This window comes from Sprattus sprattus (genome assembly GCF_963457725.1).
Source record: "Sprattus sprattus genome assembly, contig: scaffold_104, whole genome shotgun sequence".
Lineage (NCBI taxonomy): Eukaryota > Metazoa > Chordata > Actinopteri > Clupeiformes > Clupeidae > Sprattus > Sprattus sprattus.
This window is the reverse complement of record NW_027666959.1, coordinates 20218-35000: the sequence shown is the minus strand read 5'-3', so window position 1 is coordinate 35000 and position 14783 is coordinate 20218. Positions and strand designations below refer to the sequence as shown.

The 14783-nt window shown below is 39.1% G+C and overlaps 1 protein-coding gene across 1 annotated transcript in view; it reads left to right on the top strand.

Moving 5' to 3' along the window:
• The window catches only part of LOC308382542 (uncharacterized protein), a 15591-nt gene extending 1329 nt beyond the window's left edge, over nt 1-14262 (top strand). Inside the window, exons 1-11 of the mRNA XM_080860942.1 lie at nt 1-1073; nt 2901-2957; nt 3059-3148; nt 3436-3519; nt 3709-3798; nt 4178-8485; nt 10313-10369; nt 10471-10560; nt 10848-10931; nt 11121-11210; nt 11590-14262. The exon at nt 1-1073 is cut by the window's left edge and continues 1329 nt beyond it. Of these exons, the coding sequence (XP_080717068.1) occupies nt 8206-8485; nt 10313-10369; nt 10471-10560; nt 10848-10931; nt 11121-11210; nt 11590-11819 (831 nt within the window). The 5' untranslated portion in view covers nt 1-1073; nt 2901-2957; nt 3059-3148; ... (1 more) ...; nt 3709-3798; nt 4178-8205 and the 3' untranslated portion in view covers nt 11820-14262. The remainder of the gene's footprint in view (nt 1074-2900; nt 2958-3058; nt 3149-3435; nt 3520-3708; nt 3799-4177; nt 8486-10312; nt 10370-10470; nt 10561-10847; nt 10932-11120; nt 11211-11589) is intronic.
• The last annotated feature ends 521 nt before the right edge of the window (nt 14263-14783 follow it).

The following is a 14783-nucleotide window of genomic DNA, read 5'->3' as shown; positions in this document are numbered from 1 at the left end:
TATGACACCTTATTTAGCTAGCATAGCTTAACCAAGCTAGACAGCCACGCAGGCTCGTGGAAGGAGACCACTGACTGCATCAACTTATCCAACTGGTGAAGCTAGTAGTTAGCAGAGTATAGTTAGATAGAGATATCTAGATAGATAGATAGATAGATACCTTATTCATCCCAAGGTACATTTAATACATCTTATACATAGTAGTCTATTACATTATCGAGATAACTATTGAAGGATGAGTGGAAAAGGTAAAAATGTGTTTTCTGTCAAGTGTAACATAACCAAAATGCCTATTAAGGCATCCAGCTAATGTTGAGCCCCAACAGAATTGTTTGCTAGCTAGCGTTAGCTAGCTGAGTTGACCATAGGGTATGAGCATGTTCATTCATCTGAAACTAGGCTAAAGTGTTAGCGAAATCCGCTAGCCACAACTAACAGAATGTAACAGCATGCAGAGTGCTATTATAATCTTAATAATTAACAGGTCGATAGCTAGCTGGTTAGTTAGACCATAGACACCACTAGACTAGCAAGCATTAGCGAAATCCCGTTAGCAACGATTAGCTAACTCATCTAACCATTATGCATGTGGAGTGCTAGCATCACCTAACTTGCAGGGAGCTGTATGTACATGTTGTGATTGACTTCTTCAATATTAAGCCCGGGCATTAATGATAATGTTTGGCTGATTATATTGATTTCTTTTTCTTTTTTCAATAAACTGTATAATATGTACTGATATGGTTTAATTATTCTGTCTCAGTAGCATATTAAATTAAAATACATTTTTAAAATGCAGCTTCTTAAATTATTAGCATTCTCATGCAGCATGCCCTCAGCTCTACTTCTAATTAACAGACACTCCATTTTGTTGACTGATATATTTGTCATCTTGTTACAGGAAATGGATGAAGAATGTGAAGGTTTGGATGAAGATGCGGTGGACAGTGGAGGGGAATCTGAATATTTACCATCTGAGGAAAGTTCTCGTTCAGACAGCCCTGATCAGAGAAACTCGCCTGATAGTTCATCTATCCAAATGACGAAAAACAGAAAGAATGAAAACAGAGAGGGTATGTCGGAAAATCTCAGTGTTAATCTGTCCACAAAAAAAGAGGGGGGAGGGAGAAAGTGGGACAAAAAACATTATTGCCTTTATTGTGGGAAGGGTCAAAGTAAGTTGGCCAGGCACCTAGAAAGGAAACACTCTAAACAAATAGAGGTGGTACGTGCTTTAGCCAAGCCAAAGGGCTCGAAAGAGCGTCATAAACTGTTAGAGAACCTTAGGAACCAGGGAAATTACCACCACAACATTGAAGCGATAAGAAGTGGAAAAGGAAAACTTGTGACAGTAAGGCAGCCAAACAAAGAATCAGACATTAAAGATTACCTGCCATGCCAGCATTGCCTTGGATTTTACAAAAAGAACGAGCTATGGAAACATGATTCAGTTTGCACCAAAAACACACAGAAGAATGAGAGTAGTGATAACTCGGGAAAGAGAAAAAGGGTCCAAGGCGTATCAAGCAGAAGCATCCCCATGGCCAGAGGTGTGTCTGAGGGATGCAGGGGCATCATACACCGAATGAATGTAGATGAGGTCTCGCTCCATGTCCGGTCAGACCCCCTTATATGTAAATATGGGGAGATGATGTATGAGAAACACGGTCATGACAAATCCCAACACGGCTACATTAGCCAAAAAATGAGGGAGTTGGGTCGGTTTATGCTAGCTGTTAAGGCTCTAGATCCCATCGTTAAAAATTTAGCTGATGTGTGTGTGCCAACTAAGTTTAAGTTAGCTATGGCCGCAGCAAAGGAAGCCAGTGGATTTGATCACTCTGAAAGAAAATACAATGCTCCATCTCTTGCGTGCAAACTAGGATATAGCCTGAAGACAGTTTGTGAGATAGCTGTTGGTGAGAGTCTCATGAATGAGGATGCTGATGCAGGTGAAAGTGCACAGAACTTTATGAAGTTACTAGACACTGAGTGGTGCACATATGTTTCAAGGCGTGCAAGAACAAATCTTGAGGAAAGAAAATGGAATAGGACAAATGCCCTCCCATTAACTGAGGATGTGGTGACCATACAGAAGTATCTCAGAGATTTGGAGGAGAAATCCAGAGCACAGCTTACTGACCGTCCAGATTTTCTGGCATGGAATACTCTTGCTGAGAGTGTCTTAGCACAGATAATTGTGTTCAATCGGAGACGTCAGGGTGAGGCTGCAAAGCTATTAGTCGAAACATACACGAAAAGAAACACTGCTTCACTTAATCCTGATGTACTGCAAAGTTTGTCCAAGCTTGAGCAAGATCTCAGTGAAAAATTCACCAGACTGGAGATTCGCGGTAAGAGGGGCCGAAAAGTGCCAGTTCTGCTCACTGACAGAATGTGTTCCTCTGTGGAGTTGCTTATAGAGTGTAGAACAAGTGTCGGAGTGCCTGCAGCCAATCCATACATATTTGCCATAAGAAATGAAGATGGATTTATTAGAGGATCTGATTGCCTGAGGAAATGTGCTAAAGCTTCCAATGCCAAGTTCCCAGAACTCCTTACATCAACTAAGTTAAGAAAACAAGTAGCTACTTTGTGCCAGATCATGAATCTTAAGGACAATGAAATGGACCAAGTGGCGAAGTTTCTTGGCCACGATATCCGTGTGCATCGGGAGTACTACAGACTCTCTGAAAACACTCTTCAACTAACCAAAATGAGCAAACTGCTTCTGGCAGTCGAGCAGGGTACCTCTTCCTACAAGGGCAAGTCCCTTGATGAAATAGATTTGGAGCTGGATGGTAAGTATCCGCAACAATTATCACCTATTGAAACAATTGAAAACTACAATTTACTATAAGCCTAATATTGTGCTGCTCATGTTTTTATCGAACAATTAGACACCATTTTGGAAGGAAGTGAAGCTGACTCCGGCAGTGAAGCTGACATAGAGAGTGGTATGCTAATACACCAGTGTCACAGCTTGTATTTGGTTTCCTAAAATCTCCAAATGATTGAATTGAACTCATGATGCTTGTGTTGACTTTGCTTTTCATAGATGAAGATCAGGGGAAAGAGAAGCGCAAACAGCAGCGACCACCATCTCGTCAGCGTGCTCCTCCTGAACCACAATCGGAAACAGATGAAGGTATTCTTTTCTTAATAGTTGTAAGATCTACAGTATGATATGTATGCCATTCTTCAAATGTAGTATGAGCATTGTACGAAATGAATGAGCAGGATTGACAGTTCTATTAATTGCATGTAGAGTTCAACACAGCAATTTCTTAAAGTAGATTCACTGCATGCTGATGTGGACAGTGGTATGTTTGCTACCACAGCCCAGCCACGATGAACATCATATTCATGAATTCATGACCTTTCAATGAAGTATACTTTATCAGTTAAGCTGAATTTGTTGTATGTGTTTTTCAGATGATCACCCAACGTCAACTGGTACACAGAAACAGAGATCCTATCGCCATTCCAGCCAGAAGCGTGCTGTTGATAAAGAGAAAGGTTTGTAACAGTTTGATGTTTCATATATCAAAATATCTACCCATAGCCCATTTAGTGTCTCACTCTGGGCTGAACTGGAACCAAGCTTGTGAAGTGCTACACCAGTGTCACAGCTTGTATTTGGTTTCCTAAAATCTCCAAATGATTGAATTGAATTCATGATGCTTGTGTTGACTTTGCTTTTCATAGATGAAGATCAGGGGAAAGAGAAGCGCAAACAGCAGCGACCACCATCTCGTCAGCGTGCTCCTCCTGAACCACAATTGGAGCCAGACGACGGTATGCTTAATAGTTGTAAGATCTAAAGTACGATACATATACCAATCTTCAAACGTATGAACAATGCACAAAATGTATGACAAGTATGAACATTCTATCAAATGCATGTAGAGAACAACACTGCCATTAGGTATGACTGATATTTTTTCCGTAAAAAACTCAGCAGTGGCCTGGTAGTCTGGGGGCTCAGTTCATGGAATTTTGGGTAAAAGCTTCTGCTTATTACTCGTCATAATGTAAACAATTCAAGGACCTATGAACACAAAAAAAGTACTTTATATTTATAATGTTGGCTTTATTTTGCTTTTTTATGGGCTCTTGATTATATCATTTAACTGAATACCACGTCAAGTTGATACTGATTGTCAAACTCTTTTAGGTCTCCCAGTCCAAAAGAAGAGAAAACCTTGGAGTGCAGAAGAGAGAAAGGCCGTGTGGTGTCATCTGGGAAAACAAATCACACTTGGAAGAGTACCGGGCAAGAAAGAATGTGATGACTGTCTTGCAAGGGGAAAAGCTCTTAACCAGAGGTCATGGAAGGATGTTAAAAACTTTGTCTATAACTCCATCCAGACCCACAAGAAGAAAGTGGTCAGGCAAAAGAAATGATGAAGACTGTATGCCACCTGTTTTGTTTACAGATGTTTCAGAGAAAGCCTGAATGTTTGTTGAATGTTTGTTTGTTGATGTTAAAAGCAGCTCATTGCAAAAGCTCATAATGTATTCTGATTCCAATTCTGATTCATATAGGCCTTCTCCAAGGCTTCTCAGCCAAGTTTTCATGTCAGAAAACCACTCTGAACTAACAACCCTCCCCCTTTTTTTTTTTGGTATGCCACCTGTTTTGTTTACAGATGTTTCAGAGAAAGCCTGAATGTTTGTTCTAATGTGATGTGGGTAATTTCACTACGTTTACAAAGGCAACTTAATGATTGCTACTAGTACAAATGGCAGTTATCCAAATACATTTAATTTTGGAAGCTTGGAATAATTGAAATAAAACTTTTCTGTCAAAAGTATCATCTCTCATCTTATCACCTAACAGGCTAGACACTACAGTGGGACCTAGGCCTGGCCACCTTGTCTTAAGTCGGGCCAACCTAAATAACAATTGCAAAAGTATAATTTTTCAGGTTTCCTTTTGCTAATTTTTCGGTAAAAAAGGCTCTGCTATACGGGAATTGTATGGCTTGTAAACAGCAGTTACATAAACTTGAATATGCTGTACTTAAATCACTCACTTGAAGAGATCATAGAAGATGGTACTGAACTATTCAAAATAATATTAGTTACATGTTTGAGCATGTGCTTATGTGAGGTTTTTGGATTGTTGATGTTAAAAAATGCTTATTGCAAAAGCTAATATTGCATGAAGTGCCATAGGCCTCTCTTCTCACTGAAGTTCTTGGGTCAAAGAGCTACCATCCCCCTCCTTTTTGCTCCATCTCTATGACGACACATACAATGTATTAAATCAGCAGACAGTGAGGAGGTGAAATGCAGCTTAATATGAACTTTTGCAGGGAGGTATCTATACAAACACTAAGGGTGATTATAACACAATTACAAATACTTTAACATAAATTAATTGTAGTGATCATAGAAGTTGGTAAAAGCCTAAACCCTAAACTATTCAAACTAATATTAGTTACATATGAGTATAACAGCCCATATTGCTTACATGAGATGTTTGAATGTTGATGTTAAAAGCAGCTCATTGCAAAAGCTCATAATGTATTCTGATTCCAATTCTGATTCATATAGGCCTTCTCCAAGGCTTCTCAGCCAAGTTTTCATGTCAGAAAAACACTCTGAACTAACAACCCTCCCCCCCTCTCTTTTTGGCTCCATCTCCATGACAACACATACAATGTATCAAAAAACCAGCAGACAGGGAGTGAAATGGACCTTAATATGACACCTGAAACTGAAGGTCTGAAGACTTTTGCATATTAGGTTATTTGTACTTGTGAGCAGTTTAAACATTCAGCTCATATGAAAAACTTGATTTAACATCAATGCAATTCCCTGTCACCTGAAAGGATAATGCAGTTATCAAAATTATTTTAAATTAAATAAATCAAAAACCTTCAAAGTACTATTAATGGCATTTTGAGCATGATTATTACTGATGTAAGATTATCTGGGTTGTTTGAGCCTTTAGTGTAAAAAAAAAAAACCTGAATTCTGATACAGTACAAGCTTACTCTTAACTTCTACCTCCCAAGTTCTCAGGTCAGAAATTCTTTCTGAGCTACCACAAACCCCACCCCCTTTTTTGGCTCCATCTCTATGACAACCCATACAATGTATCAAAAAACCAGCAGAGCGCAAGTGAAATGCACTTGAAAATGACACCTGAAAGTCTAAAGACTTTTGCATGAGAGTTGTGCTTTCTATATATTTAAATAGTAGCTAATTGTGAGAAACTCATATTTTAAAAGTTTACATAAACCTGCAAAATAATGAATTCTCTGTCATGCATAAAAATAATACATATCGATACAAATATATATACAAATTTTAATATACATCTTAAAGAGAATAAGCACTACCATAATCTCTTGGAGATGTTTGGAGCTTTGAGGTTTAAAAAATGTTCATTCCATTAAGTTCACAATGCATTATTTGTCATACCTCTCCTATCACCTAACTTCTTAGGTCAAACAACCAAACAAGACTACCACCCCCTCCTTTTGGCTCCATCACTATGACAACACATAGATGTATCAAAATCTAGCAAACAGGCAGCTTAGTCACACCCATTTTCCCTGGCCTTCCCTCTAAGCGATTTTCCCTCCAAAACGACTTTCCCTCCAAAATTATATTCCCTCCTAAATTTAAAGAGCCCAACTGCCAGAGCCTGATCAGTTGGCCAAGAGATGAAAGTCACACACACACACTTTCAAGCTTCCAAAATAACCATAGTTATGAGGGCCTAAATGGAAATCCATAAAAATCACATAGGATGTTCATTATCATGAGAAGATGCCATATAAAAACTATTGGTTGTGAGGACCGACCCAAATGTCCTCACAACCAAAAATGTCCTCACAGCAAAGGTGAAATCTCAATAACCGGTCCTCGCAATGGCATATAAACAAACACACACACACACACACACACACACACACACACACACACACATACGCGTTTTGAGCCAGATGCGAGGACCATGACATCTGACAGCTGTGTGAGGACCCCCCTTTCCCTTGAGTGTTTAAACATAAAACTACTGCAATTTGCCAGTAGGTGACAGTGTGATAGAACCTGACACTTTATATTTTTGAAACACTAATCTTAAACAAAGGAAATTAACCCCCTGACATTCTACTGATGCTGTGAGGACCCAAATTTGAAATTTTAAATTTTGGAGGGAACCTGGAGATGAAGAGAGTGGGCAGTCTTGACATCTAAGAACTTTTTGGAGTACCACTACCAACAGGCAGATGAAAAATGGATCACCATGTGGCTACACCAAGGGAGAGAAAGGTAGGAAATTAAATCAAATGCAAGATAAACAATGATTTAGCAACCAGAGTGTATTTTCTTATGAGTATATCTAGCTATTTGGTGATTTGTTAGAGTGATATGCAATATTAGTTCATACAAACTATGACACCTTATTTAGCTAGCATAGCTTAACCAAGCTAGACAGCCACGCAGGCTCGTGGAAGGAGACCACTGACTGCATCAACTTATCCAACTGGTGAAGCTAGTAGTTAGCAGAGTATAGTTAGATAGAGATATCTAGATAGATAGATAGATAGATACCTTATTCATCCCAAGGTACATTTAATACATCTTATACATAGTAGTCTATTACATTATCGAGATAACTATTGAAGGATGAGTGGAAAAGGTAAAAATGTGTTTTCTGTCAAGTGTAACATAACCAAAATGCCTATTAAGGCATCCAGCTAATGTTGAGCCCCAACAGAATTGTTTGCTAGCTAGCGTTAGCTAGCTGAGTTGACCATAGGGTATGAGCATGTTCATTCATCTGAAACTAGGCTAAAGTGTTAGCGAAATCCGCTAGCCACAACTAACAGAATGTAACAGCATGCAGAGTGCTATTATAATCTTAATAATTAACAGGTCGATAGCTAGCTGGTTAGTTAGACCATAGACACCACTAGACTAGCAAGCATTAGCGAAATCCCGTTAGCAACGATTAGCTAACTCATCTAACCATTATGCATGTGGAGTGCTAGCATCACCTAACTTGCAGGGAGCTGTATGTACATGTTGTGATTGACTTCTTCAATATTAAGCCCGGGCATTAATGATAATGTTTGGCTGATTATATTGATTTCTTTTTCTTTTTTCAATAAACTGTATAATATGTACTGATATGGTTTAATTATTCTGTCTCAGTAGCATATTAAATTAAAATACATTTTTAAAATGCAGCTTCTTAAATTATTAGCATTCTCATGCAGCATGCCCTCAGCTCTACTTCTAATTAACAGACACTCCATTTTGTTGACTGATATATTTGTCATCTTGTTACAGGAAATGGATGAAGAATGTGAAGGTTTGGATGAAGATGCGGTGGACAGTGGAGGGGAATCTGAATATTTACCATCTGAGGAAAGTTCTCGTTCAGACAGCCCTGATCAGAGAAACTCGCCTGATAGTTCATCTATCCAAATGACGAAAAACAGAAAGAATGAAAACAGAGAGGGTATGTCGGAAAATCTCAGTGTTAATCTGTCCACAAAAAAAGAGGGGGGAGGGAGAAAGTGGGACAAAAAACATTATTGCCTTTATTGTGGGAAGGGTCAAAGTAAGTTGGCCAGGCACCTAGAAAGGAAACACTCTAAACAAATAGAGGTGGTACGTGCTTTAGCCAAGCCAAAGGGCTCGAAAGAGCGTCATAAACTGTTAGAGAACCTTAGGAACCAGGGAAATTACCACCACAACATTGAAGCGATAAGAAGTGGAAAAGGAAAACTTGTGACAGTAAGGCAGCCAAACAAAGAATCAGACATTAAAGATTACCTGCCATGCCAGCATTGCCTTGGATTTTACAAAAAGAACGAGCTATGGAAACATGATTCAGTTTGCACCAAAAACACACAGAAGAATGAGAGTAGTGATAACTCGGGAAAGAGAAAAAGGGTCCAAGGCGTATCAAGCAGAAGCATCCCCATGGCCAGAGGTGTGTCTGAGGGATGCAGGGGCATCATACACCGAATGAATGTAGATGAGGTCTCGCTCCATGTCCGGTCAGACCCCCTTATATGTAAATATGGGGAGATGATGTATGAGAAACACGGTCATGACAAATCCCAACACGGCTACATTAGCCAAAAAATGAGGGAGTTGGGTCGGTTTATGCTAGCTGTTAAGGCTCTAGATCCCATCGTTAAAAATTTAGCTGATGTGTGTGTGCCAACTAAGTTTAAGTTAGCTATGGCCGCAGCAAAGGAAGCCAGTGGATTTGATCACTCTGAAAGAAAATACAATGCTCCATCTCTTGCGTGCAAACTAGGATATAGCCTGAAGACAGTTTGTGAGATAGCTGTTGGTGAGAGTCTCATGAATGAGGATGCTGATGCAGGTGAAAGTGCACAGAACTTTATGAAGTTACTAGACACTGAGTGGTGCACATATGTTTCAAGGCGTGCAAGAACAAATCTTGAGGAAAGAAAATGGAATAGGACAAATGCCCTCCCATTAACTGAGGATGTGGTGACCATACAGAAGTATCTCAGAGATTTGGAGGAGAAATCCAGAGCACAGCTTACTGACCGTCCAGATTTTCTGGCATGGAATACTCTTGCTGAGAGTGTCTTAGCACAGATAATTGTGTTCAATCGGAGACGTCAGGGTGAGGCTGCAAAGCTATTAGTCGAAACATACACGAAAAGAAACACTGCTTCACTTAATCCTGATGTACTGCAAAGTTTGTCCAAGCTTGAGCAAGATCTCAGTGAAAAATTCACCAGACTGGAGATTCGCGGTAAGAGGGGCCGAAAAGTGCCAGTTCTGCTCACTGACAGAATGTGTTCCTCTGTGGAGTTGCTTATAGAGTGTAGAACAAGTGTCGGAGTGCCTGCAGCCAATCCATACATATTTGCCATAAGAAATGAAGATGGATTTATTAGAGGATCTGATTGCCTGAGGAAATGTGCTAAAGCTTCCAATGCCAAGTTCCCAGAACTCCTTACATCAACTAAGTTAAGAAAACAAGTAGCTACTTTGTGCCAGATCATGAATCTTAAGGACAATGAAATGGACCAAGTGGCGAAGTTTCTTGGCCACGATATCCGTGTGCATCGGGAGTACTACAGACTCTCTGAAAACACTCTTCAACTAACCAAAATGAGCAAACTGCTTCTGGCAGTCGAGCAGGGTACCTCTTCCTACAAGGGCAAGTCCCTTGATGAAATAGATTTGGAGCTGGATGGTAAGTATCCGCAACAATTATCACCTATTGAAACAATTGAAAACTACAATTTACTATAAGCCTAATATTGTGCTGCTCATGTTTTTATCGAACAATTAGACACCATTTTGGAAGGAAGTGAAGCTGACTCCGGCAGTGAAGCTGACATAGAGAGTGGTATGCTAATACACCAGTGTCACAGCTTGTATTTGGTTTCCTAAAATCTCCAAATGATTGAATTGAACTCATGATGCTTGTGTTGACTTTGCTTTTCATAGATGAAGATCAGGGGAAAGAGAAGCGCAAACAGCAGCGACCACCATCTCGTCAGCGTGCTCCTCCTGAACCACAATCGGAAACAGATGAAGGTATTCTTTTCTTAATAGTTGTAAGATCTACAGTATGATATGTATGCCATTCTTCAAATGTAGTATGAGCATTGTACGAAATGAATGAGCAGGATTGACAGTTCTATTAATTGCATGTAGAGTTCAACACAGCAATTTCTTAAAGTAGATTCACTGCATGCTGATGTGGACAGTGGTATGTTTGCTACCACAGCCCAGCCACGATGAACATCATATTCATGAATTCATGACCTTTCAATGAAGTATACTTTATCAGTTAAGCTGAATTTGTTGTATGTGTTTTTCAGATGATCACCCAACGTCAACTGGTACACAGAAACAGAGATCCTATCGCCATTCCAGCCAGAAGCGTGCTGTTGATAAAGAGAAAGGTTTGTAACAGTTTGATGTTTCATATATCAAAATATCTACCCATAGCCCATTTAGTGTCTCACTCTGGGCTGAACTGGAACCAAGCTTGTGAAGTGCTACACCAGTGTCACAGCTTGTATTTGGTTTCCTAAAATCTCCAAATGATTGAATTGAATTCATGATGCTTGTGTTGACTTTGCTTTTCATAGATGAAGATCAGGGGAAAGAGAAGCGCAAACAGCAGCGACCACCATCTCGTCAGCGTGCTCCTCCTGAACCACAATTGGAGCCAGACGACGGTATGCTTAATAGTTGTAAGATCTAAAGTACGATACATATACCAATCTTCAAACGTATGAACAATGCACAAAATGTATGACAAGTATGAACATTCTATCAAATGCATGTAGAGAACAACACTGCCATTAGGTATGACTGATATTTTTTCCGTAAAAAACTCAGCAGTGGCCTGGTAGTCTGGGGGCTCAGTTCATGGAATTTTGGGTAAAAGCTTCTGCTTATTACTCGTCATAATGTAAACAATTCAAGGACCTATGAACACAAAAAAAGTACTTTATATTTATAATGTTGGCTTTATTTTGCTTTTTTATGGGCTCTTGATTATATCATTTAACTGAATACCACGTCAAGTTGATACTGATTGTCAAACTCTTTTAGGTCTCCCAGTCCAAAAGAAGAGAAAACCTTGGAGTGCAGAAGAGAGAAAGGCCGTGTGGTGTCATCTGGGAAAACAAATCACACTTGGAAGAGTACCGGGCAAGAAAGAATGTGATGACTGTCTTGCAAGGGGAAAAGCTCTTAACCAGAGGTCATGGAAGGATGTTAAAAACTTTGTCTATAACTCCATCCAGACCCACAAGAAGAAAGTGGTCAGGCAAAAGAAATGATGAAGACTGTATGCCACCTGTTTTGTTTACAGATGTTTCAGAGAAAGCCTGAATGTTTGTTGAATGTTTGTTTGTTGATGTTAAAAGCAGCTCATTGCAAAAGCTCATAATGTATTCTGATTCCAATTCTGATTCATATAGGCCTTCTCCAAGGCTTCTCAGCCAAGTTTTCATGTCAGAAAACCACTCTGAACTAACAACCCTCCCCCTTTTTTTTTTTGGTATGCCACCTGTTTTGTTTACAGATGTTTCAGAGAAAGCCTGAATGTTTGTTCTAATGTGATGTGGGTAATTTCACTACGTTTACAAAGGCAACTTAATGATTGCTACTAGTACAAATGGCAGTTATCCAAATACATTTAATTTTGGAAGCTTGGAATAATTGAAATAAAACTTTTCTGTCAAAAGTATCATCTCTCATCTTATCACCTAACAGGCTAGACACTACAGTGGGACCTAGGCCTGGCCACCTTGTCTTAAGTCGGGCCAACCTAAATAACAATTGCAAAAGTATAATTTTTCAGGTTTCCTTTTGCTAATTTTTCGGTAAAAAAGGCTCTGCTATACGGGAATTGTATGGCTTGTAAACAGCAGTTACATAAACTTGAATATGCTGTACTTAAATCACTCACTTGAAGAGATCATAGAAGATGGTACTGAACTATTCAAAATAATATTAGTTACATGTTTGAGCATGTGCTTATGTGAGGTTTTTGGATTGTTGATGTTAAAAAATGCTTATTGCAAAAGCTAATATTGCATGAAGTGCCATAGGCCTCTCTTCTCACTGAAGTTCTTGGGTCAAAGAGCTACCATCCCCCTCCTTTTTGCTCCATCTCTATGACGACACATACAATGTATTAAATCAGCAGACAGTGAGGAGGTGAAATGCAGCTTAATATGAACTTTTGCAGGGAGGTATCTATACAAACACTAAGGGTGATTATAACACAATTACAAATACTTTAACATAAATTAATTGTAGTGATCATAGAAGTTGGTAAAAGCCTAAACCCTAAACTATTCAAACTAATATTAGTTACATATGAGTATAACAGCCCATATTGCTTACATGAGATGTTTGAATGTTGATGTTAAAAGCAGCTCATTGCAAAAGCTCATAATGTATTCTGATTCCAATTCTGATTCATATAGGCCTTCTCCAAGGCTTCTCAGCCAAGTTTTCATGTCAGAAAAACACTCTGAACTAACAACCCTCCCCCCCTCTCTTTTTGGCTCCATCTCCATGACAACACATACAATGTATCAAAAAACCAGCAGACAGGGAGTGAAATGGACCTTAATATGACACCTGAAACTGAAGGTCTGAAGACTTTTGCATATTAGGTTATTTGTACTTGTGAGCAGTTTAAACATTCAGCTCATATGAAAAACTTGATTTAACATCAATGCAATTCCCTGTCACCTGAAAGGATAATGCAGTTATCAAAATTATTTTAAATTAAATAAATCAAAAACCTTCAAAGTACTATTAATGGCATTTTGAGCATGATTATTACTGATGTAAGATTATCTGGGTTGTTTGAGCCTTTAGTGTAAAAAAAAAAAACCTGAATTCTGATACAGTACAAGCTTACTCTTAACTTCTACCTCCCAAGTTCTCAGGTCAGAAATTCTTTCTGAGCTACCACAAACCCCACCCCCTTTTTTGGCTCCATCTCTATGACAACCCATACAATGTATCAAAAAACCAGCAGAGCGCAAGTGAAATGCACTTGAAAATGACACCTGAAAGTCTAAAGACTTTTGCATGAGAGTTGTGCTTTCTATATATTTAAATAGTAGCTAATTGTGAGAAACTCATATTTTAAAAGTTTACATAAACCTGCAAAATAATGAATTCTCTGTCATGCATAAAAATAATACATATCGATACAAATATATATACAAATTTTAATATACATCTTAAAGAGAATAAGCACTACCATAATCTCTTGGAGATGTTTGGAGCTTTGAGGTTTAAAAAATGTTCATTCCATTAAGTTCACAATGCATTATTTGTCATACCTCTCCTATCACCTAACTTCTTAGGTCAAACAACCAAACAAGACTACCACCCCCTCCTTTTGGCTCCATCACTATGACAACACATAGATGTATCAAAATCTAGCAAACAGGCAGCTTAGTCACACCCATTTTCCCTGGCCTTCCCTCTAAGCGATTTTCCCTCCAAAACGACTTTCCCTCCAAAATTATATTCCCTCCTAAATTTAAAGAGCCCAACTGCCAGAGCCTGATCAGTTGGCCAAGAGATGAAAGTCACACACACACACTTTCAAGCTTCCAAAATAACCATAGTTATGAGGGCCTAAATGGAAATCCATAAAAATCACATAGGATGTTCATTATCATGAGAAGATGCCATATAAAAACTATTGGTTGTGAGGACCGACCCAAATGTCCTCACAACCAAAAATGTCCTCACAGCAAAGGTGAAATCTCAATAACCGGTCCTCGCAATGGCATATAAACAAACACACACACACACACACACACACACACACACACACAGATAGAACTCATGCACACACACACACACACACACACAGATATAACTCATGCACACACACACACACACACACACACACACACACACAGATAGAACTCATGCACACACACACACACACACACACACACACACACAGACACACATATAAAACTCATGCACACACATGTGCTCAAAAAAACACACACACACACACACACATAAAGAACTCATGCACAGACACACACACACACACACACATGTAGAACTCATGCACACACACACACATATATAGAACTGATGCACACACACACATATAGAACTCATGCACACAAACACATATAAAACTCATGCACACACACACACACATATAGAACTCATGCACACACACACACACACATATAGAACTCATGCACACACACACATATAGAACTCATGCACACAAACACAAACACATA